At 48.9% G+C, this 24,380-nt stretch overlaps 1 protein-coding gene across 1 annotated transcript in view; it reads right to left on the reverse strand.

The window, feature by feature from the left end:
• The window catches only part of RNF213 (ring finger protein 213), a 52,510-nt gene that overhangs the window by 13,388 nt on the left and 14,742 nt on the right, over nucleotides 1-24,380 (reverse strand). Inside the window, 28 exon segments of the mRNA XM_084273748.1 lie at nucleotides 324-534; nucleotides 1,363-1,477; nucleotides 2,169-2,271; nucleotides 2,366-2,529; nucleotides 3,005-3,184; nucleotides 3,447-3,547; nucleotides 3,658-3,778; nucleotides 5,119-5,300; nucleotides 5,671-5,883; nucleotides 6,228-6,382; nucleotides 6,819-6,958; nucleotides 7,411-7,599; nucleotides 8,026-8,161; nucleotides 8,498-8,643; nucleotide 8,645; nucleotides 10,072-10,194; nucleotides 10,763-10,881; nucleotides 11,328-11,423; nucleotides 11,746-11,882; nucleotides 12,662-16,255; nucleotides 17,458-17,610; nucleotides 17,993-18,186; nucleotides 19,762-20,902; nucleotides 21,304-21,465; nucleotides 21,624-21,764; nucleotides 22,323-22,540; nucleotides 23,152-23,313; nucleotides 23,610-24,206. Of these exon segments, the coding sequence (XP_084129874.1) occupies nucleotides 324-534; nucleotides 1,363-1,477; nucleotides 2,169-2,271; nucleotides 2,366-2,529; nucleotides 3,005-3,184; nucleotides 3,447-3,547; nucleotides 3,658-3,778; nucleotides 5,119-5,300; nucleotides 5,671-5,883; nucleotides 6,228-6,382; nucleotides 6,819-6,958; nucleotides 7,411-7,599; nucleotides 8,026-8,161; nucleotides 8,498-8,643; nucleotide 8,645; nucleotides 10,072-10,194; nucleotides 10,763-10,881; nucleotides 11,328-11,423; nucleotides 11,746-11,882; nucleotides 12,662-16,255; nucleotides 17,458-17,610; nucleotides 17,993-18,186; nucleotides 19,762-20,902; nucleotides 21,304-21,465; nucleotides 21,624-21,764; nucleotides 22,323-22,540; nucleotides 23,152-23,313; nucleotides 23,610-24,206 (8,994 nt within the window).

Consider the following 24,380-nt stretch of genomic DNA (forward strand, 5'->3'; position numbering starts at 1 on the left):
TCCAGACGGGGCTGGAATCTCTCCAGAGAAGGAGACTCCACACCCCCTGGGCAGCCTGTCCCAGGGCTCCCTCACCCTCACTGGGAAGAAGTTCTTCCCCAGATTGGCGTGGAACTCCCTGTGCTCTAACTTGAGGCCATTGCCCCTTGTCCTGTCCCCACAGACACTGAGAAGAGGCTGCCCATGTCCCCCTGTGTCCCACCCTTCAGATATTGAGAAGTCCTAGCACAGCACAGCAGCACTGGCTGTGCACAGCCCATCTCCTGGCGTGACTCTGCTCTGCACACAGCATCTCCCTCTGACAGCAGAGCAATGAGACTTACCCGGGCGCTCGTGCAAGTCGAAGAGCAGCTCTGCAGCCCTGCTCAGGTACAAGCGAACCTTGGCTACTGCCTGCAGATACTCTACAGATGATTCCTGAGGAGGTTCTTGGTTGTTCTTTGGGAGGTAGTTCTCTGGGAAGCCTCTGTCCTCAGGAAGACAGTTTGGATGCTCACTTCCAAGGCTCCCCTCAGACTTTTCACACATGGAATCCTAAAGGTGGGCCAAAATATCACATGAGTAGCAGAACCACATCAGACACCCTGTGCCGTGGTACCTTCTCTCCCCAACACATCCTCACTGTGATGAACACACTGAACTCTCAAGTCTCTTGCAGCACCTTCCACCCCTCCCTGCAGTGCTTATCCTACACCGCTGCCATGTCCTCAAACACCTTCAGCAACATGCCCAAGCTCTCCCCACTATTTCCTAAGCTTGTAACTGAGTTAGGAGTGCACTGACCAGCCTCACCCACTGAACCACACACAACATGGTCCAGGGTGCTAAGCTCTCCCTGCCTTTCCCTTAGCAAGAACACAAGTTTTAGCCTTATCTACAAAGTCACCACTTTAATGACAGCAAAACCTCAACCCTACTGTCAAGTTTGCTTAAAGTTGTCCAAAGTAAGAGTTATGCCAGGGAGGAAAGGGCACAGTTCAAACCAGGTAATCATCTAAAGCTTCACAAACGACAAAGCGTCTGTGAAAACACAAAGTCCAGGAGCAGACTACTGCAGCCTGACCTCCCCTGCCTGCTGCACCTCCCCAGTGTTGGTGTTTGAGATTCATGAGGCCTCACTTGACACTTAAGACACCTGTCCAAGGTGTCCAGGAGAAAGGAGGATGGATATAATGCTGCAAACACACAGCTAGTTACTGGGGGGTGGGTTCTGACCAGGTGATTTGAGACAGCTTCCTTCTGGGCTTTCTAATTGGGCAGCAAAAGAAACTTTCCTAAAAACACAGAAGAATTTCTGTTCCTGACTATTTTTATTCCTCCAAGAGGTTTCTCACCCAGCTCTTGTCTACCCAGCACTCTTACCTCCAAGCAGTTGACAAAAAGCAAGTAGAGTTCAGTTTTATCATTTTCTTCTAGGAGCTCATTGTGCTCCACCTGGGTCAGGTAGTGCTGCACATCATTCTTCACTTCATTGAAGCTACAGGAGAGAGAAACACCCCCTCACCACAACTGCAACCCGACAGCTACAAGCATTCTAAATCAGGATGGAAGTACAAGCTATGCCCACATGATGGGTGGGGGGAACTGGGTCCATCTGGAAGGGGAAAAAGCAATTGTGCTGGCCTTTGCTAGATGTCATCTAGCTTCAGGCTCTGAGCTAGGCTTTTATCATCAGGAATGCCAAATTAGCAGTTCTAGGGTATCAGCCATGGAGCTATTTTATGTGTCTGATTTAGGAGTTGACCACACAGGAGAAACGGCTCTCCATGCACTGGCTGCAGAGGGGAGCTGGAGCAGCTAGGGCGAACTGAGAGCTCCATGTGAGCATCCCAAATACCACTCGTGATTCAGCAGCTGGAGCTGAGGAGCTTTGCTGATCCAGAGCATATCAATTATCCAGCTATCTTTAAGTTACCCAAGCCATCCAGGTCCAGCACAGGCTGAGGGTAAGAGTAACAAGGGAAACCCTGGCACAGACTGGTCAGGTAATTCACACAACCTACACACAAGCCAGGCAAGCTGTGTAACTAACACAACGGTTGAGTTTCACCAGTACTGACTCAAATCCAGTGAGCAGCACCGAAGAGAGGAGAACAGTCACATTGGTTTGATGAGGCCATGAGCTGAACCACCCTGTAGTGTGAGGTCCATCATCTGACTGTGCTCACCTGTACTTCAAGAGGAGCTTCAGCATCACTGAGCGGATGATGGGAGTTTCATCCACTTCGTCGTTAAATGGGGACAGGAGTTTGGTGTAGATCATGGGGTGATCTGTGAAGGTAAGAAAGAGACAAGTTTGGCAGGTGAGAAGCACAGTAAGAGAATCAGCTCCACAGGGCTGAGTGCCAGGATGAAGGGAGCTCACCTGAGTCTTTCAGGATGCTTCTGTGAACGAACAGCAGATTAAGGAGTTCTTGGATCACCTTTGCCTCAGGGGGTTCATTGTCCTTGAAGCACATGGTAGTGACCACATCTATGAAGAAGTTATTGCATCTCTGCCGGAACAGGGCGTTTCTTGCTATGGCATCACTAGGGGAAGGGTAAAAAGCAAGAGGACAATGTTCCAATACAGAACCACTTCAATAATGGACAAAGCAAAGAAGGGAGGCAAAAGTCACCGAGGAGAGTGGCTTCCCAAAAGGCTGGATTTATGCAACACTTCAGCAGCATTGTCTGCTGTGACACATCGACAACTGAGAGCACAAATGCCAAGGTGATGCCAGATTTACAGAGAGCTTTTCTCTAAGCTGTCACGAAGCAATCCAAGGTGACAAGCAGATCCCTGGTCCAACTCAGCTGCTGACAGTGCTTTAGCTTTACAGGGTTTTGTCACTACAGTTTTCTTACAGGGGTCAAGACAACTTGGTTATCTCCCTTCCCCTCCTCTGCCAGAAAGGGCTGAGCACCCTCCACGCATTCTGCTCATGCTGACAACTTCAGAGACATGAATCAGAATTTCCTTATACAACCGACCAACGTTCCCACCTTTGGCAGGGCAAAGTACCTGAGCTCCCCAGAGACATTTAAATTAGCATCCTCCATGGCAACTCTGCAGCATGGACAATGCATCTGCGATGGTATTAGCCACATCCTGATACACTTCTGACAGAACACATGGCCACAAGGCAGGGAGACTGGATCCTTTGGCTCTCCTAGGCAGATCGGACACACGTTCAGACCATACCTGTAATTCAGAAACAGCAGCAAACACAACTGCTTCAGTGTTATCTTACCAAATGCCTTTAATAGGATGTTCATCAGCAACTAGACCATTATATAAGACCTGTTGACTAAAGGCTTAGCTTCAGGGTGCAGAATTGAATGGAAGTTATCACTCTGTTTGGCTTTCATCACACGGTATGCAGCACTGCCTTGCACCCAGAAATACACTAGCACCCTAGGCAATATTCCCAACGGACCCCGCACCCTCATCTCAGTGTCACTACCTGTAGAGCCTGTTGCTGACTTCATCCTTACACTGGCACAGCACTTGTCTCACTGCAACAAAGGTTGGATGAGTCTTCATGTCCGAATCATACTGGAAACACTGGAGAGGAAAAGGACAAAGCTCAGTGACTCAGCTCTACCACTCCAGACAAAAGTTCACAGGCTCCGCAGAAGCAAACAGGGAGCAGGTGAAATCCCACCTTCACTTACCTTGGCAAGAAGCAAAGTGTATTTTTTCACTAAATCCTCAAACTCTGGCATCAGAGTGTTGATGCCAAACAAGACATGTTCTATGAACAGAGACATGGAGAACACCCGGTTCCAGGAGACCCTGTGGGAAGGAGAACATGATTTCGAAAGGCGCCTTTGTGAGCCGAGCGCGTGAATGGAAGCGCGGTGTCGGGTCAGCCTGGTGGTCTCCCTGCTTCCCATGCTCACCACTACAGCAGCTGTGTGCTTCTCACACAACTTCTTGCCTTGCCCTTTTGGTCATAAGCCCTGCTTTTTGTCAGGGACAGACCATGTAACAGCACATCACACAGTGAGCTTAGGGCACAGGAGCCTGTCTTGTAGACAGCTCTGCAGCAGAATCAAAACCATTGCAAAGGCCTTCTCACACCTCTAACCTCTGTATAGAATCCCAGGCTGGCCTGGGTTGGAAGGGACCCCAAGGATCACAGAGCTCCAACCCCCTGCCACAGGCAGGGCCACCAACCACCAGGCCTGGAGCTACACAAGGTTGCCCAGGGCCCCATCCAACCTGGCCTCGAACACCCTCAGGGATGGGGCACCCACCCCCTCTCTGGGCAGCCTGTTCCAGCCCCTCACCACTCTCTCTGGAAAGAACTTCCCCCTAATATCTCATCTAACCCTTCCCTCCTTCAGTTTCACCGCATCCCCCTTGTCCTGCCAGTCTCTGCCCTTTAACAAGCCAATTCCCCTCCTGTTTCTCTGCTCCCTTCAGGGACTGGAAGGCTGCAATGAGGTCCCCCCACAGCCTTCTCTTCTCCAGCCTGTGCAAGCCCAGCTCCCTCAGCCTCTCTTTGTAGGGGAGCTGCTCCAGCCCTGTGAGCATCTCTGTGGCTCCTCTGAGCCCTCTCCAACAGTTCCACATCTTTCTTATATTGGGGGTCCCAGCTGTGGACACAGAACTCCAGCTGGGGCCTCATGAGGGCAGAGTAAAGAGGGACAATCCCCTCCCTGTCCCTGCTGCCACCCCTCTGCTGATGGAGCCCAGGATCCCATCGCTCTTCCGAGCTGCAAGAGCAACTGCTGGCTCATGTTAAAGTTTCTCATCCACCATGACACCCAGGTCCTCAGCAGGGCTTCTCTCAATGAGCTGTATGATGGGATTAATTAAAAAACAAACCAACAAACCCCAAACAACCTCCCCCAGTAATGACCACAATTAACTACACTTCATTTTGTTTAAACTAAACAAGGTCAGCAAGAGCCCAGCTGGAACACATTGGGTGATGCTGCTGTATTTAGAGGGAGAAGTAAATCTGCTTCTTGATGCTTGCTAAGTAACCAAGCCCAGAAGGAACCTGCAGAGGTTTGCAAGGTCTTCCTCCAAGAACAGCAGCACTGCAGCAGCTTTCAACCTGACTAATATTTTCTACTAACAGGTAGGCAAAAGATCAAGACTGTGAGCAGATCTGTGGTACTTACTTGAGTTCTTTTAGCAGCTGATAGCACCAACTCTCCCTCCTCTGTAATTCCTCCTCTTTACAAAGAAATTCAACAGGCATTCGAAGATTCTTCACTTTCTGCAGCCAGATCTCTGGATGGGCTGTCTGCACTTGGTTCTCCAGCTCTTCTGCACATCCAATTGCTGCTAACACATCTATAACCTAGATACACACATAGCATGTAAGTACAACTGCATTTACAACTTACTTATGAGCTTTGGGCTTTCAATCTGGTTTGCTATAGCATGTGTTATACTGAATAATGGTCTACTTGATTATCTTCAGCTTAGGAATTCTCATGCTCAGGGCTCAGATCATTAGCACATCCTATAACTCATGCAAAAGCAGGGCAAATTATTTAAAATCCTGCTAGTAACAACAGCAATATGGCAGATTATGCCTAATACTGAGGAACTCACGCTTCCCACTTCACCATTACTGAAATCAAAGGGAGACTGGACACTAGCTAATTCCACAATGATGGAGCTCTGTGCTAGGGCTGAGGTTCACAAATGCCTGGGAGTGACTCTACCATCTCTGAACGCAGTATCCCATATCCTTCCTGCTTAATAAGGTAGGCAACCACGCTGGGGTGTACAGCCAGGATCCTGGAAAAGTTTTGCAGGCGGCTCTTGAACTGATTGTATCCAAGGTGGACCCAAGGCAAGGATGGCACAGTTTCCTGTCTTCTGGGAGATGATGCCTTCCACTCCTCTATGCAAGATAAGAAGGCAATTTGCAGACACTGGAAAGTTAGGAAAAAAGTTAAAGTCAGAATTTAAAAAGAACTTTTAGAATTCACTTTGTACTGCAAATCCTGGCAAAAAGGCTCTGAAAGAGGATCAGCCTTAGATGAGGAGTCAGTGTGTAGAGATGCTCCTGTGGAAGAAGCAATTTGCTGAGTAAGGTCTCAGCAATTTCAGCAGCTACTTGGTGTCAAAGGCATCTGCTTTGTGGCTACCATGCTAGAGCCTGTCTCTGAGGGGAACTTGGCCTGAGTAGGCAAGCCCATTAAAGGAGGGCATGTTCATGGGCATCATGCTCTTCTCTCCATCCAAAGGGTTTCCAGCTCTTGTTCCAGACACTGACCTGCAGCTCCTCTGGAGAGGACACACCGATGGTCAAGACAATAAAGTCTGTGATATAGCACTGGAAGAGCATCTGCCTTTCTTCCTCAGTCAGACCAGAGATAAATGTTCCCAGTGGGGTTTTCTGGAAGATATCCACAAACTTCTCAGCTTGATCTGAAAATGAGAATGCAGAGCAAAGCTGAGTATTAGGAGGAGGCTGGGTTTGACACACCTTTTATCCTAAAGGCACTGACAGCTAATTAATCACTGATGCATACAGCACTCCCCTCACATGGAGCACTAATGAAGGATTTGAGGCCAGGCTTTCTCAGCCCAGGCACCAGCCACATTTAGGGCATCTCACCCCATCATTAACTCTTGGCAAGTCCACAGCGCTTTGAATACAAGGGCACAGAATACAGGAGAAAGACTAATGGTGAGAAGCACAAAGAAATGCTCATTGCACAAAGCTCTCTGGCTCAGGTGAGCCCAGAGGGACTACAGACAACTCCAGGGTCACAAACGGTAGAAGATTGTCAGCACCAAACCAGAGTTTACAGGGCAGGTGGATGGGGACAGTCTGTGTCACAAGCTCAGTCCAGCCTCTTACCTTCAGTGTTCTGGATGTACTGAGCTTCCAACCACATCTCATCCAAGTATTCCTTTATCCTCCAGCTGAAAGGCATCTGGTTCCCAGCATCAGCAGACACCATCATGTTGTTCTGCACCACAATTATCCCTGGCTGAGGGCTAGGGGATTAAAAGCTCATCAATGCACTGGGTGTTTGCCTGGGAAATGCCTTCAGACAGCAGAGGCAGGAAGCTGCAGAAAGCAAGAAGTTAGCCCAAGAAGGGGATGAGGGAAGGGGGAGGAACCAAAGGACTCATTAATACAGCTCACCCTGCCAACCGTGCAGCATTAAGATGTGCTGGGGAAGTGTCCCCTGGCGAAAGGGCCCACAGAGGTGTGGGGGCTGAGGGCTGGGTAAGAAGTGTGAGCATGCCAAGAGCAAGACAGAAAAGCCCAGGAGCACTGGGGATCTGGCAGAAAACAGTTCTGAAGCCACCAAGAACCACCTGGCTGCCTTTGGCACAGCACAGGGGAGCAGCCAAGAGCCTTTGTGTCCCAGGTGGCTTTAAGCCAGCCCTGGGCTGGCCTCAGCACTGCGGCCAAGGCTCCTGCTGTGCTCACCAGTGCTCACCTGGTCTCACCCACACCGTAAGGGACAGTCAGCAGTTTTGTGTCCCTGAAGATGAACATCCACAGGTTTGTCACCCACTCGCCTGCCGGCCTGACCAACAGCTCCAGATTGCCATTTCTGTCTATGACAGCAATCAGGAGTGCCAGGAATGGAGTGATCAGGTTCTGGACTCGTTTCCACAAGGCATGCCTTTGGGGCAGAAAGAGACAGAGAAACCCAGAGGGAAGGTAAGCAACATTGTCAGCAGATAAGGAGGTGATTGTCCTGAAAAACTGCTGACATTTGCACACAAGAAACTCCTTTAAGTGCCTTTAAAGGGAAAAAAACCCACTGCCAACTAAACCCTGCTCACTTCTCAGCCATGGCTCCCCAGTAATCTCAGCATTCCACTCAAAGCACTTAGGCATTCATGTATTCCTGTCCCAGGGCAGCCCATTCAGCTCTAAGTCACTCTCCCTCAGGAGCCAAGGAGAGGACAACACTGCCTTTGGAGGGTTTCCAGCACAGGCTGGAGGCTGACACTGCAAATATTCACGTTACACAGAACTGCTGCGTTGCCATTTGCAGCCTTTCCTTGAAAGCCCACATGTTACAAGAGATGCCTGCTGTCCTCACCTGAAGGTGCCTGCCTCCTGGAGAGCACTGAGGTTGGAAGCCTCCCGAAGCACCCAGTTTTTCTGGTGAAAGGAATTTTCTTCTTGCTTCTTCAAAACGCTGGAGAGACGAGCCTTTGTTATCTTGAGGAAAGAGGCTGGAAAACAACAGGGAACTTGCATTTTTCTCTTCTATTGGCATTGGATCCAGACCCAACTGTCACACCAAGCACAGAATTTCACAACTCTTTCAATAATTGGCCAAGGGGGAAATAACAGCTGCCAGAGCTAGCCCAACCAGAGAAAAAGCCACAACCCAAGCTACAGGAAAAGCCCTACACCCATTCAGAGGAATGAGGAGGCTGGAACAGACACACACTCTTGTCTGTGCTACAGCAAGGACCACCAACCTTTGGGTCCCCAGTGAATTAACGTGTTTCAGTGGTCCCCTAGATTTTCAGGGACACTACCTGCTGCAACCAGGGAACACAAACCTTTCAACCCATCCTCTTCAGAGAGAAGGCCAAGGAGAATCTTAATTCGCTGTCTGCTTCGACTAAGATCTTCATTTTGGTCCTGTAGCATCCCCACAGCACTTTGGACACAGGTCCTCAGGAGTACAGTGGTATCCAGGATTTCACCCTTCCCAGGAACAGTGTGAAAACAAGTTCATTAGTTTTACACTTTTGGCCCCAACTCATCCCTTAAAATGATGATAGCACTCTCCAGAAAGGGCCTGTCCCATCCAGCATCCCACCTCCCAGCTTTCCTCTCATCTCAGGCTACAAATCTAAGTCCTTCTTTTGCTATCAAGTACATGATGCAACTTCTGCATCCCTTTCAAACTGACATGTCTGAGAGAGTCCCAAAGGGGAAAAACTCCCCAGCTCAGGGGAAAAAAAGAAGTGGAAATTGTGAATATGACTAGGGAAAACGTGCCCCCCTGGAAGACAGTGAAGGACTGGAGGGGCAAAAGCTACATGTGGTCACCCTTGCACTGGGCTGTCAGGGGGACAGGAGCCAGTCTGAATGTGGCTGCAGCACAGCTAAGTCCAGCGTGGCTGGAAATGCCTGCTGCAGGCAGAAAGCCCAAGCAGCTGGAGCAGCAGAATCACAGTTCTCAGCTTCAGGGTGTAGAAAGGCAACAGATGCTTTTAAAACATATTTTTAAAAATTAGGAATATGAAATGACTAAAGAATTAGTGGGTCCTTGGAATGGTTTACTTCTTCAGCAATGCTGATTCTGATTGGGAAGAAATCTATCCCTGATCACCAGCATTCCTGATGGATTTCAAGTGAACCAGGAGGCAAAAGCTGTGCCACACCTATGGATGGCAAAGTGCAGAGCACCATACTGACAGCTGAGAAGCAAACATACATATCTGGAACTGACCTGGTAGCGCTCTGCTGCTGGCTCCAGCATTTCAACCTCCATCTCATCTTCCTTCTGTTCTCCATTCACAGGCAGAGCTGCAACCAAGGTGTAGAATTTTTATTAGAAAGTAGTAGTCAGAGAAGAGTTTATTTAGCAACTGCACCCCAGTGAAGCAAAACACCTGCCAGAGATCCATTATCACCAGCTTGAGTAGCCGAGTTCCACCTCTGAACACAGCTACAGCTGCTGGGGCTGTCAACACTCACACAGCAAGAACTGGAAGAAACCTGACTTGGAACTAACACACTAAGCTCTATCTGCATTCCATAAAGGAGTATGAAAAAAGCTGATAGGAAAAAGTCTTTTCTAACCTTCCTCCATGTTTACACAGCCTCCTGTGCTGAGACTGAGCACTAGAGGTGTTGGGCAGTGCAAATACCCCATTTTTCTTAAAAGAAAAAGGCAAAACTACTAAGTTAACTAACTCGATGGCCCAAAGTTCCAGTAATGAAGTAAATACAAGCTGGTAGCCATGTGCTGTCCCCCACAGATAAACAGATGCTGAGCAGGCAAAATAACTGGATGTGTTGTACCAGGTGTAGGTTCCACTGACACCGAGCCTGGGACCACTTCTCCCCTTCTCCCCACTGGCATATCAATGCCAATGACTGGCACAGCCAGCAAGCAGCTCACCCTTGGCTTTGCCTGAATCTTCAGAGAACATCTGGCTGATGGTGAGGTTCTGCAGGGCAGTCATATCAGAGATCATATCCTTGGATCTGTGGAGATCGTCTATGTGCACCGACTGCCACAGGCCTAAAGACAGAGAACAGCAGAAAGAATAAGAACTGGTTCACACCTGCAGCATGCTCTTCTGGAAGAACTTCCCAAAAATTATCTCCCAATCCCTGTGGGCTAGCAGCTCACATTCAGAGTTTGCTTCCTGAAGGGAATGCAGCAATTTGCTTGGAAGGAGATAACACAGACTACCCTGACTGAGGAGACGCGCGTGCTGCTGGGGCACTGAGGCTCTCAGAGCCCACCACACACAGCAGGAACCTGCTGCTGAGAGCAGAACATGTAAGCATGTGCTCAGGAGCCTCCTGGATGTTAGCATCCTGAGTGTTTGCTGTTCTCCAGCTGACTAGGAAGAGGACTCATCTGTCAGTGGGCCAGGCAAGGTGCCCTCCCAAAGGAAGCTAGGAGCCAGGGTACCAACCCCCCAGGACAGTCCCCCGGAGTAAAGGATGCACTGACAGCCCACAGGATACACCAATCCCAAATTTTAAGCATTAAAAAAACAAGGTGAACAAGAAAAACACTGCTCTGATATGTTTGCCTGAGACCAGTTGAAGAGTAAGGAGAGACAGATGGGCAGACTCACCTCCATGGAATCCCACGTAGGACGATCCTCCTTCCACCCGGGACAGCTTCATAATAAAGTAAACGAAGACAGAGACTTCTCCCAGGCCCACCTTGTTGATTTCATTAACAACAGTGTATCTACAATGCAGAGGAAATGCTGCTGACCCATCAAAGCCAGACTGAAGTTCATAGCCACATGTCTTCCCACTGTGAGAGGCCACATTTCTCCCCACACACAGACACAAGTGAATCCCTCACGCCTTCCTCCCAGCCAGCCACATCTAGCCATGCCTCCAAAGATTCCCCCCAGTCTCAACTCTTCAGGGTGAAGCCAGGGGCCAGCAGCAAGAATTCACACTTCAAAGGTCATTTGACTCAGCCCAGTTTCGTTTGACCTGGGTTAGGAATTATTATTTGAAATACAATTGGTGCTTCTGGATTCACTCCTTTATAAAATAAACAAAGGACAAGACGCTCCTGATTCTGCAATTCCCAGAATGTCAGTAACAGTGTTAATAGTCAAACTGGGGTGAGAAGTCACCATGCACAACAGCTAGCTGGGAACCACTTCACACTTGACTTACTTGGCTGAGGCGATGAGCTGGGCATTTTGAGAGCCATCTTCAAAGTCTGCCTGAATAATAAGGACTTTATTTCCTGGGGTGGCATCAAGGAAATCTCTGAAGAGTGAAAGGGGAGTTAAAAGTCACTAAGTGTAAAAACAAAACATTGAAGACAGTAGAAGTAGTTGATCCACGTTAGCTTTGGCTGCTGCAGGCAGAAGGAGCAATTAAACCCCTCATCCTACGGGCATGGCATAACTTCAAAACCAAGTCTCAGGAGGATGGAGCCGACACAGCTTGCACTGAGCCAGCCCACTGTTCAGCACAGCACGGCCTCCTGCCTCCCTCTGCCATAAGGGTTACTCCAAATGTTCTGCCCACACATCTTCCACCCAGCTGACAGCATGTTCAGAGCAGGCTAATGCGAAGCCCGACTCACCGGATGCCCTTCAGGAAGGAGTATTCTGTGTCAAACTGCTGCAGGAACAGGATCTGGAGCCTCTGTGCTTTACCCTGCACTTCTCTCTCCAGACAGGCAGTGTCAGCACTGGTGAGAAGCCTAGAGAAGGTGGTGACCTGCAAGTGCAAGACGGAGATTTGGTCTTTGCTGGGGAATACTGTAGGAATGCAGTAGAGATTTACTGGTCTGTGCTCCCTGATGCTGCTAACTTGCTGCAGGAGCTGGGCTGCACCTAAAAACCCCATTTATTTGGCCAAGGGTCAGTGCTGGCTGTTATACTAGCCCACTGCAGGGTCACTGGACACAGTGACTCTTGGTGCTGCCAGAGGCAGGGCAGCCAAGGCTTGGAGAAGCAATCCCAGAGAGCCCTGTAGTGCCCAGGGACCCACAAGTCCAGCCCCCAAGCCCATTGTATCTCAGCTGAGGTTCTTCAGCTTTGGTACTAAGCAAAAGTAAACCAGATGCATTCCCATCAAATGCCCACGAGTTCTTTGGCTGTTTGTGGCTTAGCTACATTAACATCTTTTACCAGAGGCAGTCACAAAGAAACAAGGGTGTGAAGGCTCCTCAGGGCTTTCTGCAGCCAGTAGCCACTTTAGCTGGCTGCGTACATGGAGACAGAACTACTTTCAAAGTAAAGACATGCACCAACTGCCCAAAACTCCATTAAACCCCTGCTTGCCAGGGAGCAGAAATGCTGCTTCCTGCACAATGGAGGTATTTGCTTCTTCAGGATGCCACACCAGAGCCACTGAAACACCCGCTTCTGCACCCCAGGCAACAAAGCTCTCTGGTTCTCCAGTTCCCCCAGCTGTAACCCCCAGTCCAGGGCAGTATAAACTAAAATCCTCCATGCAGGCTGGGGGGAGTTGAGAGGACTCTGCAGGATGCTCACCTCTGTAAAGACTGTTTGGTACCCAGACCCAGCATGGATGTGAGCTCGGAGGAAGTCTACAAAAGACATGTGCTGCTGCTGCTTGAAGTATATTTTGGCCAGAGAATCTGCCATAAACATACTCGATGAGTGGCAGAGGCGGATCACAGCATCCGGGGTGGCACAGTTCAGCAGGGCCAGCTGGGCTTCTTTCTTTACACAAGACACCAGGTCACTAGGAGGACATACTGGTTTCAGCCTTTCTGTTGTCTGCAGGACCACTGAGGCACAGGTATTGGAGTGGTAGCCCACAAACACATCAGAAGGGCTGTATTTCTGCTTGCTTATGAAGAACTCCTCTGTATTGGCTGCAGTGAACTCATCCACCCACTTCTTCAGCTCCTTCACAGTTTCTCTTTGGCTCTTGTCCAGGACAGTACTGATATCCAGGTAGTGCTTTTCCAGCCTGTTGATCAACGGGATGGGAAAGTGCTTGTACACCACGTCTTTCTCCTCGATGACTATCAAACGGAACTTGGGGTGTACTCGGCACTTCACCCGGTGGGTGCCCAGCCCCAAATCAACGTACTTCTGGCCAGCAAGGTACACATAGTACTGGTTGAGGGCATCATAGAGGCTTTCATAAAGGTTTTGCAAGTTGAGGAGCACAACCATTTGGCCAGTTTCCATACAGACCTTCACACGGTTGATGTTCCTGCATATCTGGGTGTACTCCTGGTCCTTGGGGAAACTGGAGCCAAAGATAATTTCTGGTTGTTGTCGGGCAGTAAAAATAGTTTGCTGGAGGATCTGCAGCGCTGCATAATTCTCAGTCAACACAAGTAGGTACCTGCAGTCACCATCCTGACCACCACTGTGAATGTTCTGTCGTACCAGCTCAATCCTACTGATCTCATGAGTATGGATTTCTCCTTTTTCTGGTAGCTTTGAGGTGAAGATCCCCAAGGCATCAACGTCATCTTTGCCACCGAAGTTACGAAGAACAACTTCAGCTATGTCCTGAGGGGTCAGATCACTTTTGGACCTCTTGGCTAAGGCAAAAAACATCTTTATCAGGCTATAGTAGTCACGCAGACCAAAGAACTCCCTGTCTTGGGCCTTGCAAAGATTTTCATATGCATCTGCAAAGTGACAAAAATAGGGCTCGATCTTCTGCAAAGCCCCTCGTGCTGAGCAACAAATCCCCTTCGCACTTTCTATTAGTTCTTCTTTGCTGGGGTCACCACGTGAGACAAAGATGCCTCGATTCATCTTAGCAGGGTCCAAAGCCCAGTTGGAAATGCCAATGAACCCAACCTTTTTGTGAGGAAGAGGGACATCATCTATGCAGCCATCTTCCAAAAGCGGATGCAGAGTCTTCAAGGGCATTTTGAGAGAGTCTTCTGCCAGCCCAATCTCATCCAAAACCACCACTGAGACATACTCCTCCAAGTTCTTCCCTTTCTGGAATCGAGCACAATGCTTGAAAGTGCCTATGATTCCCTCAGGAGTGGAGAGGGGGCTGCACTGAAAAGACACTAGATGGATCTGCTTCAGGTCCTTGAACAAATCTGAATGAGCTGCTTGGCCCTGCATTGCATCAGCCACAATGGTTTTTGCGAGGGATTTGGAGCTCCCAGGCTTCCCCACAAGAAAGAGAGGGATTTTCAGCTCAATGCAGATGACCATCATAAAGAAATTTTCCTTCAAAGCCGAGTTTCTTGCTATGGTGTCTCGGAGGTGCACCCCACTCAGGAATAAGTCCTGCACCAGGGTGATCTCTTCCAAAATCTTTTTCTGGGTATTGTAAGGTTTTGGGAGGACCTTGCTGATAGCACTCCTATACGGCTCCTTCTTTTCCAAGGAGGCATGATAGCAGACCCCAACTGCCAGCACTAGGGACCAGATAACGTTGTTCCTCTCAGCAGTGCTCTTTGGCACTCTCTTCTCAGCCAGGTACTTCTCCAGTTCCCTCAGCAGCAGCGTACTGTGCTTGTGAAACCACTTGAAAACTTCCACGCAGCGTTCCACGTCCCGCAGGCTGACAAAGCTGCACTCATCATCCCTCTGCCTCATGTACTGCTGGGACTCATAAAGCACCTCTGTAATGACCTCTGCCTCGCCTTGCCCCACCAGGACGTGTTCCGTAACGCGGTGTACGATCTGCTGGATGTAGAGCTTCTCCGTTGTGCTGTTCAGCTGCCCAAAATCCCACACTAATGGGATCATGCTGGGTGGGAGCGCGTGGACCCGGTACACCAGCTGTCTCAGTGGAATAGATCCAAGCTTCTCCCTCGTCTCGTCTGCTTTGACGCGGTAGCCCAAGCCGGCTAGTTCCAAGCGCTGAATCATCTTCGGCGTGTGCTTACGATAAGGGTTGCAGGCTGCTATGATCTGCAAGCCAGAGCAAGAGGCCAAAGGCTTCCCCTGTACAGTGCGGTCACACAGAACTTCCTTGATGCTGCTTATGGCCTCTGTTGTGTTGGCTTCATCGAAGAAGAGGACTGTGTCCAACCCGTACTCCTGCTTGTTGATTTTAGCCAGGGCTTCTGCTTCTTTGATCCTGGCATAAATCATCTCTGCAGTGGTACCCCCATGAACTTTTACAAGCTTCATGTTCTCCACCTCTAGGTAGCTTCTGCGTAACTTGCACAGGAACTTGATGAGTCTGGTTTTCCCACAGCCCGTTTCTCCCATGATGACAACTGGGATGTTGCATCTGAATCGCATCTCAATAGCCAAGATTTTCAGCATGTTGTCTGTTGTGAGCTCGTACGTCTCATCAGGGTCTATTACCCACTGGATTCCCAAAACCATGCAAAGCCTCTCCAGCTTCTCATGACGAGGCAAGGCATCAAACTGGACGTTGAAGGGAACTCTTTGGAGCAGCAGGCTGTTGTACAGCTGCAAAGTCATGACATTTCTCTTGATAATGTTGCGGTTCAAAGGATTAATGGCATCAACACTGCCACTGGCATTACACTGAATGTGGAAACCAATGAATGTCATGGACACTCGATCCTCATTGAAGAACAAATAAGGATGAGGCTCCGACTCCCACTTTTTCCGAATGTGGAAAGGAAGCAGATCTTCTTCTGCGACGTTCTCTAGGCTGAAGGACTGCGTTCCTGAGCTTTGGTCAGAAATGTTGAGGGAAGGTGTTGCAAAATCCCTTGCCATTAAAATCATGAAGGTAACAACAAAGTTTTTGAAACCTTGCAATGTGTCCTGGATAAAGTCAGGGTTGCAAAAGACAGAATCTTCACAGTCTCTCAACTGGACATTAAGGAAGCATGTGAAGTTTCGGAGTTCTGCCCAGGAGGGATCTACAATCCCACAGTGCAGGAGGAAGTGCTGCAGGCATTCTGCTGGGCTCCCTTCCACAGAGCCCTCTATGTAACGGAATGTGTCCAGATTGTACCCTTGATCAAATCTTTTCAGATACTGGAAAGGTCTCTGGAAAACCTCACTGCCAAATTCCTCCTCATCCATTCCTGGGTCTGAAACATTCCCAGACTGGGTGCGAAGTGCCTCCATTTCTAGTACTTCCTTGGGAGACTTGCATGTTACTTTAGGGAACACATCAAAGAAATTATACTTGTGGCTTGCAAACATCTGGAGTAAAGGAAAAGAAAACATGTCATCACAAAGGTGTAGCACTAAACTTCAGTTTATTTAATCTGTTCTTAACAGTATGCTTGCCAAAAACCACAGGCCTAACTAAATAACAGCAGGGAGCCTATACAAGTGTGACACTTCTTTCCCTGTGCATCACTTCCTCCACTTAAAGTGCATCAAAACAATCAATTCTATTTGCTCCTACAGCCTCCTCCCGGTAACACTGGTCCTCTGTTAACTCCTGCCCCTTCTCAGCGCTACCTCCAAGAAAAAAAAAGGACAACTAAACCCAAGAAACTGTTGTTATTTATCCCTGTCACTTCTGCACTCTGTCCTTATATCTGCATATAAATATTCTAGCGCTTTCAAACATGCAAAGTGACATCAGATTTTGCCCTTTTTCTTCTTTCCCATTTTATTTCCCAGAGATGTCACAGTGGGGTCAGACTTGGGCTAACGGGCTTTCAGAAATTACCAGCCCAAGAAAAACTATCATTTACTGTCCAGTTTTAATGTCACTTTGTACAACAGCAGGGACAAGGCCCTGTAGTGAAGATGCACAGAACACCCCAATACCAACAGTATTCCCTATCATGGAATCTTAGGGGTTGGAAGGGACCTCCAGAAATCATCAGGTCCAACCCCCTGCCAAAGCAGGGTCCCTAGGACAGGTCGCACAGGTCGGTGTCCAGACGGGGTTGGAATATCTCCAGGGAAGGAGACTCCACACCCCCATGGCAGCCTGTCCCAGGGCTCCCTCACCCTCACTGGGAAGAAGTTCTTCCACATATTGGAGCAGAACTTCCCGTGCTCCGACTTGAGGCCATTGCCCCTTGTCCTGTCCCCACAGACACTGAGAAGAGGCTGGACATTTCCCCTTGTATCCCACACTTCAGATATTGATAACCATTGATCAGATCCCCTCTCAGGCTTCTTTTCTCCAGGCTGAACAGCCCCAGTTCTCTCAGCCTTTCCTCGTAGGGGAGATGCTCCAGGCCTTTAATCATCTTTGTACCCCTCTGTCGGACTGTCTCCAGAAGATCCCTGTCTCTTTTATACCAGGGAGCCCAGAATTGGATACACTACTCCAGGTAGGACACGATACTCCTATGACATGCTCACAGGTATTGCCTCTAAAACTGATGGGCAGTTACATACACATACACATGCAAAGGAACAAAGCACTGCTGTGTACATACGTGTCTCGCTGTTTTCTTTGGCACTGGTGACACCTCAAGGATTTCAATGATATACAAATGGCACTTCTGTCTCAGCCACATATTTCCATTATTATCTGTCAGATACTGCAAAACCAACAGCTTGAAGAGAAACTCTGGGATTCCTCTTTGTACCTGTCATAAGAAGACACACAAAAGCATTTCCTCCATTTACTCATTGTAACTTCACGGAACAGTAGAATGGCTGAAGGTAGAAGTGAGCTCTGGAGATCACCTTGTCCAACCCCCCCAGCTCAGCTGGAACAGGCTGCCCAAGACCACATCCAGTCAGGTTTTTAACATCTGCCAAGGTTGGAAACTCTACATGTTCTCTGGGCAACCAGAGTTCAGCCACCTTGATGGCAAAGAGTTCTTTATATTAGTTAGTTAGGCAGTAATTAGAAAACATGTCCTAGTGAAATGGCTTACTAAGAAACAAAAGCTTTGAAGAAACAGCTTCCACAAGGACCCACATAGAACTTGTAAGAGGAGGCACCCATGGAAGGGATGTACTTACTGAGGCGGTGATATCAAAATGGAATATCATGGGCTTTGCTTGGTGTTTCCTCTTCAGAAAAGGCATAAGAGATTTTAACACTTTGCCTTCATCCACTTCTAGTTCAATTAGTCTGATGGTTTTCAGGAGTTTTGTCTCATCAGGGTGCTCTGTTTGCAATCTCTTATGTAGCCTCTTCACATACAGCGATTTCCCTGTCATAAAAAACACCAGAAGACCTGAAGTCATCACTATCAGACACATTATATTGAGGTCATAAGCATTTGATTTCCTTCTTTCTGTTAAGAACCCTATCCTCTGAGACCTCTGCACCTCCCAAAAAGGCATTCCAGAAGAAGAAAGCCTAAATCTGGTTAAAGCAGCTGCAGCTGGGAACCAAAGCCACATCCTGCTGTCAGCTCCTGAAGCCTGTCATTAGCCACACACCTTGTTTTGCTTAGACTCCATGAGAAAATGCTTTACTTCTCATTAGGATGTGAATCTATTCTATTAATTTGGTTGTTTCTAAGGTCAAAACATGGTGGGGGGGAGTGGTAGTTTCTGCCAAAGACAAAAGCACCTTCAAGTTTCCTGTCTTATCCTGTAGAAGTGAACCTTGCCAGCGTGCAGGCAGTGCCAGTGATGCAGGTTTGCGGTCTGCAGTCTGCATCTGCTGCTCCCCAGATTAACAGGAGGAACGGAAAGGCTGTTCCACATCCACTGCCAACACCCCATCACACTTTTTATGCTGTGCCCAGCACAGGAGCTGGCTGCAGCAGGTCCATTCCACCAATACTCCCCAGTTCTGGGTGGCTGGGTAAAGCTGTCTCTTCCAATGCAACAAAAAAGGTTGGGTGATGTAGCTTCCCAGCTTGAAGCTAAACCAGCAGCCAGTCACAGGTCACACCCAAGAGCTGCCCTGGGCTTCTGAAGTCTGGCAAAGGATGTGATTTGTTGCCAAAACTGTTTTGATTTTCTCACTAATCCCTTTTAAACCCAACCTTTTCCATTGGCGTGGAACTCTATCAACTGCTGTAAGGAAAAAGCAAGGGCTGGTGGTGTTCCAGTATGCATGCACTACAAGGACCAGGGACTTAGAGCCAAAGCACTCCCTGGGATACCAGTCTCTACTTGGATAACAGCAGAGTAACAGGGTAAGAACACAGCTGACAGAGCCACTCTTTTCCTGGTAGTTTTGCAGCTCAGGAACCCCTACATCAAAGATTGCACTTCTGTGGTAAACAGCCCTTGATGGAGGTTTCCCTCATGACTCACTCTATTCACTTTTTAAGCCCATGTAAAGCTTTGGGTTTCAGGGTTTAACAGAGCACTGTTTGAAGAGCCACATTCTTCTGCTTGCTTTTCAGCCCACCAAGTAGTTGTACTTAATGCCCTCTAGCTTTTTGCATTAAGACACAGCCAACAATCATTCCCTAAGCAAGAAAGCCAGGCAGGCTTTACAACCCTTGTCCCACCTTGTATGTATTTTCCTGCAGGCATAGTTTAACCTCAGGAAGTCAGGTACTGCTGGATGAGATGAATCTATCTAGTTTGTGTTAAAGATGTACGTCAGCAGAAAGAGACAGGTGTCAGATTAGCAAGATGAAGCATTTCTGGAGATGCCTGTCTCAGGGAAGGTGAGCTGTCCTTACAGCCTTCTCCTTGCTCCCCTGACTACAGTACAAATCCTCCTTTTTGACTAGATGCTTACGGCTTGGGCAGAAAACCTGGCAAAGTGAACCCCACTCTGTTTTTCAGCAGCAGACCCTGTTCCATGTGGGCCATCTTACCCATGCCAGCTCTTTTGGAGGACACAATCCCAACGCACATATTGTCCTTGAACACAGAAGCAGCTGAACTTGAAGGCTGAGCGACTCTGTAGTGCTGCTGAAGGTATTGCTGGATTTCAGCCAGCGACGACCTTTGGGGTACCACAGGCACTCTGTACTGGCTGAAGACAGAGGGGATGTAGCTGTGCTCCCTCTCACAGTTGCACAGAATGATGAGGCGATAGGCGCTGTTGTAGCGCTGCAGGTGCTGGAAGAGCTCCTCTGCTCTGCAGCTGACATCGTAGCTCAGCTCATCTGCGTACAGCATGGTGTAAATCTTCTTTCCTCCCCTGCAGGGAACGAGGCACCTCCTGAGGAAGAGCCCCACTTCCTCAGCAGTGGTCTGAGGAGTGCACAGGAGAACTTCATCGAACATGGGAAGGGGCTGGTTGGGGCTGTTCATGTAAATAGCCAGAGCAGACATGAGCACCTCAGCGCGAGGGCACATGATGAGGTTGGGCTGCCCGACAGACAGGAGGTCTTGGGGAAAGTCTCGTGTGACGTGCTCTCTCTCACAGCAGGCCAGATTCTTCAGCCACCCACCAAGTGTATCAATATCCAGGCAGTTGGGGATGAAGGAGCCCATGTTGCTCATATAACACGCCCAGATGCACTCCAGCTGTGCAGTCAGGTCCTTCCCATACAACATCACTTCCAAGTGCGAAACAGCCTTCTTTGGGCTGAGAGGCACCCCACTCCTGGAGGCTCTCAGGACATCCTGACTGGTGCAGTTGTGTTTCAGGAATGAAAGCATCATCAGGGCACCCTGGCTAGGCATCCCCTGCCCCAGTTCTGTGCACAAATAGACCAGCTGCTCAGCAGTGTAGTAGTTCAGGTAGAAATGCTGCAATCTTTTTTCATACATGAAGCTTTTCCAACTCTCCAGGAAACTCTCCATCATCTTGCAGATGCCCAGGAGCACAGCTGCCACATCTCCTCGCCCTTCTAGTGCTGGCAATAGTCCCAAAGAGAAGTCTAGAAGAACACACAATTCTCTTTTGGGTGAGCAATACACTTGAGCAATCCAGGAGCGGAAGAGCATGTTCCCAGCTGAATAAAGGTCTATAAATGCTTGTGCAAGTCTTTGGACATTGGAAAAGATCTGTGTGAGGATAGAGAAGAAATAAAAAACTAATTTGTTTTACCAAGACAAGTCCCAGTCATGAAGCCACAGGCTTGGTCCCAAGCCACATGTGTCAGGCCTTGTACAGTAACAAAAGACTCACTCTGGCTTTCTAGCAGCAGTATCCCCAAGAAGCCAGTAAGGAATCCCCAGCTTGCTACAAAAGCAGAGCAACCCTCCCAGCCAGGAGCATCCCCAGTGGAGCAAGAGGATGGGGGTACCAGTCTTCTGTCCAGTCCCCAGCTTAGTTCCACCTTAACAGGGAACCGAAGAGGTAGAAACATCTATCTAACTGCTGCAGCACAGGCCTGAAAACTGATATTCAAAGCAAAATCCCACCCAGCCTCAACATCAGTAACCCACTGGGGTTTAGACCTGACCTCAGAGAACCTCTCCACCTCCAAGCCTTGCTCTCCCTTTGTTGACATGAGCATCAGTTTGTTCTGCAGCTCACAGAGCTCTGCCAGAGAGTATTTCCGTGATGCCTTGTTATCCCCAGAGCTCCCTGGGAGGGTGAAGCACAGGACACTGTCCAGAGAAACCTGCAGGAGAGTAAGTCGTTAGCACTGATGTGTGCTGGGGTTGCACTCCCAAGGCAGTGCTATGCCCAGCAAAGGGAGCAGGTAGGAGGCAGCAGCCCCTAAAATCAAACTGTGCAAAGTGGGAGAAGAGCTACAGCACAGGGAGGACAAGGCCTCACCTTCTGGCCATCAGCCGGTGCTCTGAGAACGTATATTCCTCTGCTGTTGATGGCAGCTGCCAGTGACAGTGACGACAACTCCACAGAGCCATGGCTCTCCTTCACTGTTTTCAGCCAGGCTAACTCCTGTGCTGAAGCAAGCTGCAGAGAGAAAAGACACAGCACTGCCCCAACTGCTCTGACTTGGCATTTCTTTCCAGGATTACAAACAGCTTGGGCTGGCATAAAGAGTCCCAGGCTGAGGAAGGTAGAAAGGAATGACTCCTGCCCACAGCCTGATCCTCCCACACAACTGTTGTTTATCAATGCCATGGGAGGCTGAACAAGCAGAGCCCACGGTGCTTCAACGCCTTTTGCTACAGAAACATGCCCTGCTGCAGAGAATAAGACAGAGTCCCCAGCCATCTGCCTCCCCTCTTCTGCATCATCATTCAAACTTGTGCAAGAGCAAAGCTGCACCACATTGCACTTGAAGCTTCACCTCAGCAGTGCTCTGGAGAAGTCCACGCTATGCCAGTCGCTGAGGTGAATTTTTGTGCCACAGAAACACAAGACATTTTCCTTCCAACAACAAGAGCTGCTTTGATGTGCCCCCTCCCCTCCCCGCCCCCCCCCCCCCCAAGTGCAATTTGCCTGTGCAGTCTTCCAGCCACTCTTGGAAGGTAGGACATAGAGAGGACCTGCTGCAGCAGAACTCACCAGTTTCTTGGGAAGATTCTCATCGTTGTCCAGGGCTCGCCACAGCTTGTCCAAGCAGTGCATGAAGTCCTGAAACCCTGACTCTTGCCTAAGCTCATAGAGCAGGGAAGAGTAGCCATGCACAGCGTCATGGAAACACGCCACACGGTCCACATCCATGTCGTTCTCCCCAGCAGAGATGGATGCCAAGTCTACAAATACCTTCAGCTCGTTTACATCTTAAATAAGATAAAGACATGAATGAACAACAAATGAGGCAGCTTTAACACAACTCCACGTCACCACCATGTACAGAAAATGCAGAAAGAACACCTCTGAGTAACACCTCCTGTGCAACTCCCCATCCTGCCAGCATCTTTACCAGGTGATTCTCCCACATTGTTGATATCTATGGCCCTGGGCTGTTCTCCAAGCAGGGATTCACAGCGAGGATGAAAGCAGTGCAAAGGGGGTGTGTCCCTGCAGGTAAGGCACCTTCACTGGCAAACACATCCCTAGTCAGGCTGCTGCCATCCTGTTAAACGGATGGTTGCTGTTCTCTTAAATAACTGCTCTGAACTGAGGAGTGGCAGCTACTACACCCCTTCAGACCAAGCCCAGCTATCAGGCAGGGTGGCTACTTTGTGCTGTACAAGTACTACAGTGGCAGGGGCATGCTTAAAGCAACTTCATAGTACATCCTCCACCAAAACCCATCAGAGATGCTGGAAACTATCAGTACCAGAAGCCACGAAGGAGAGAGGTCAGGCACATAGCATCCTACTGCCCCCACACAAACTGGCATCCCGTCAAGCACCAGCTGCCTAACTCCCAGGTGAGCAGCACACACCTTTCAGCGCCTCTCTGACCCAGCAGACAAACTCCTTCTGCTGGGCCAGCTTCATCAGACACTCGCGACGCTCTACAGTGATCCCCTGCAGCAGTGTCTTGGCATGCATTAGCTCAGGGCTGATGGAGTCCAGCTTTTGTGTCTTGCATGATTCAAGCCTTCCTGCCTACAAGGCAAGGAGTGCAAACAAACATTCAGTCTGGAATGGGAAACACAAGCCGTTCTCCAGCAGGAAAAGGAAAGCCCTCTGCAAAGCTGCATCCCAAACAGAGGAATACCATCTTTTCTCTTTGAAGAAAGATTATGCAAGAGCACTTTGTTTGACCACTTTGCCTCAAATAAGGATTTTGAGGTAGAGAATGGCTCTTGACAGACTGGGATAGACTTGTGGGAAGGTTCAGATTTACCCAAGCTTTCTATCTAACACATGGCCAGTACAGAGCTGAATAAGTGGATACTTACTACGTCTAACAAGTTTTCCAGGACACTGAAGTCACCAGAGAGGTTTAAAGTTTTTTTGACAACGTCAATGATCTTTGCAGCATCAAGAGTTAAATGCATTTCATAGTATTGAAAGATCTGCTGAAGTCGCTGATCAACCCAGCCTCTGTCTTCCCCAGGTCTAAGCTGACAGATGATATTTAGTTCAATTTTGAGATATTCAGAATGATAAGTGGATTCTGGGAAAGTTTCATCAACTTCACGAAGTGTGAGGCTTCCAGATCTAAGATCATCATACAACTCTTCATAGATCTCAAAACAAGGGGAGACTAGACTGCTGCAAACATTATCAAGGTCCAAGGAAGGAACAAAGTCATCGTCCTCTTCTTCCTCTGAACTTTCACATTCCTCTTCTACATTCTGTGCTGTTTCCTCCCACAACTGCTGGAAGATCAGGCTGTCCTTAAAAGTGTGCATTTTCTGAACAAAATCTTTCAGCTCCGGGCTCAAGATGTAGTAGGTCTGTAGGTACGTCTCTCCCACACTCACAACTGCATTAAGTTTTTTTGAGCCAAGATCTTCTAAGTATTGAAACTCCAATTCACCTACATCCACTTTAGGAGAGAGGGAGACAGGTCAGAGAGAGATCAGGCATCTACCCTGTGTCCATCTAACCCACCAAGTCACAAGACACACATGGCCCTACAAAGATAATCTGAGGTTTAAGCGCTCATTTCACACCCTCAAAAGCTCTAGGTTTACTTCCCCCACCCTTCATCCTTGCTGTG

This window comes from Gallinula chloropus (genome assembly GCF_964237585.1).
Source record: "Gallinula chloropus genome assembly, chromosome: 20".
Taxonomy (NCBI): Eukaryota; Metazoa; Chordata; class Aves; order Gruiformes; family Rallidae; genus Gallinula; species Gallinula chloropus.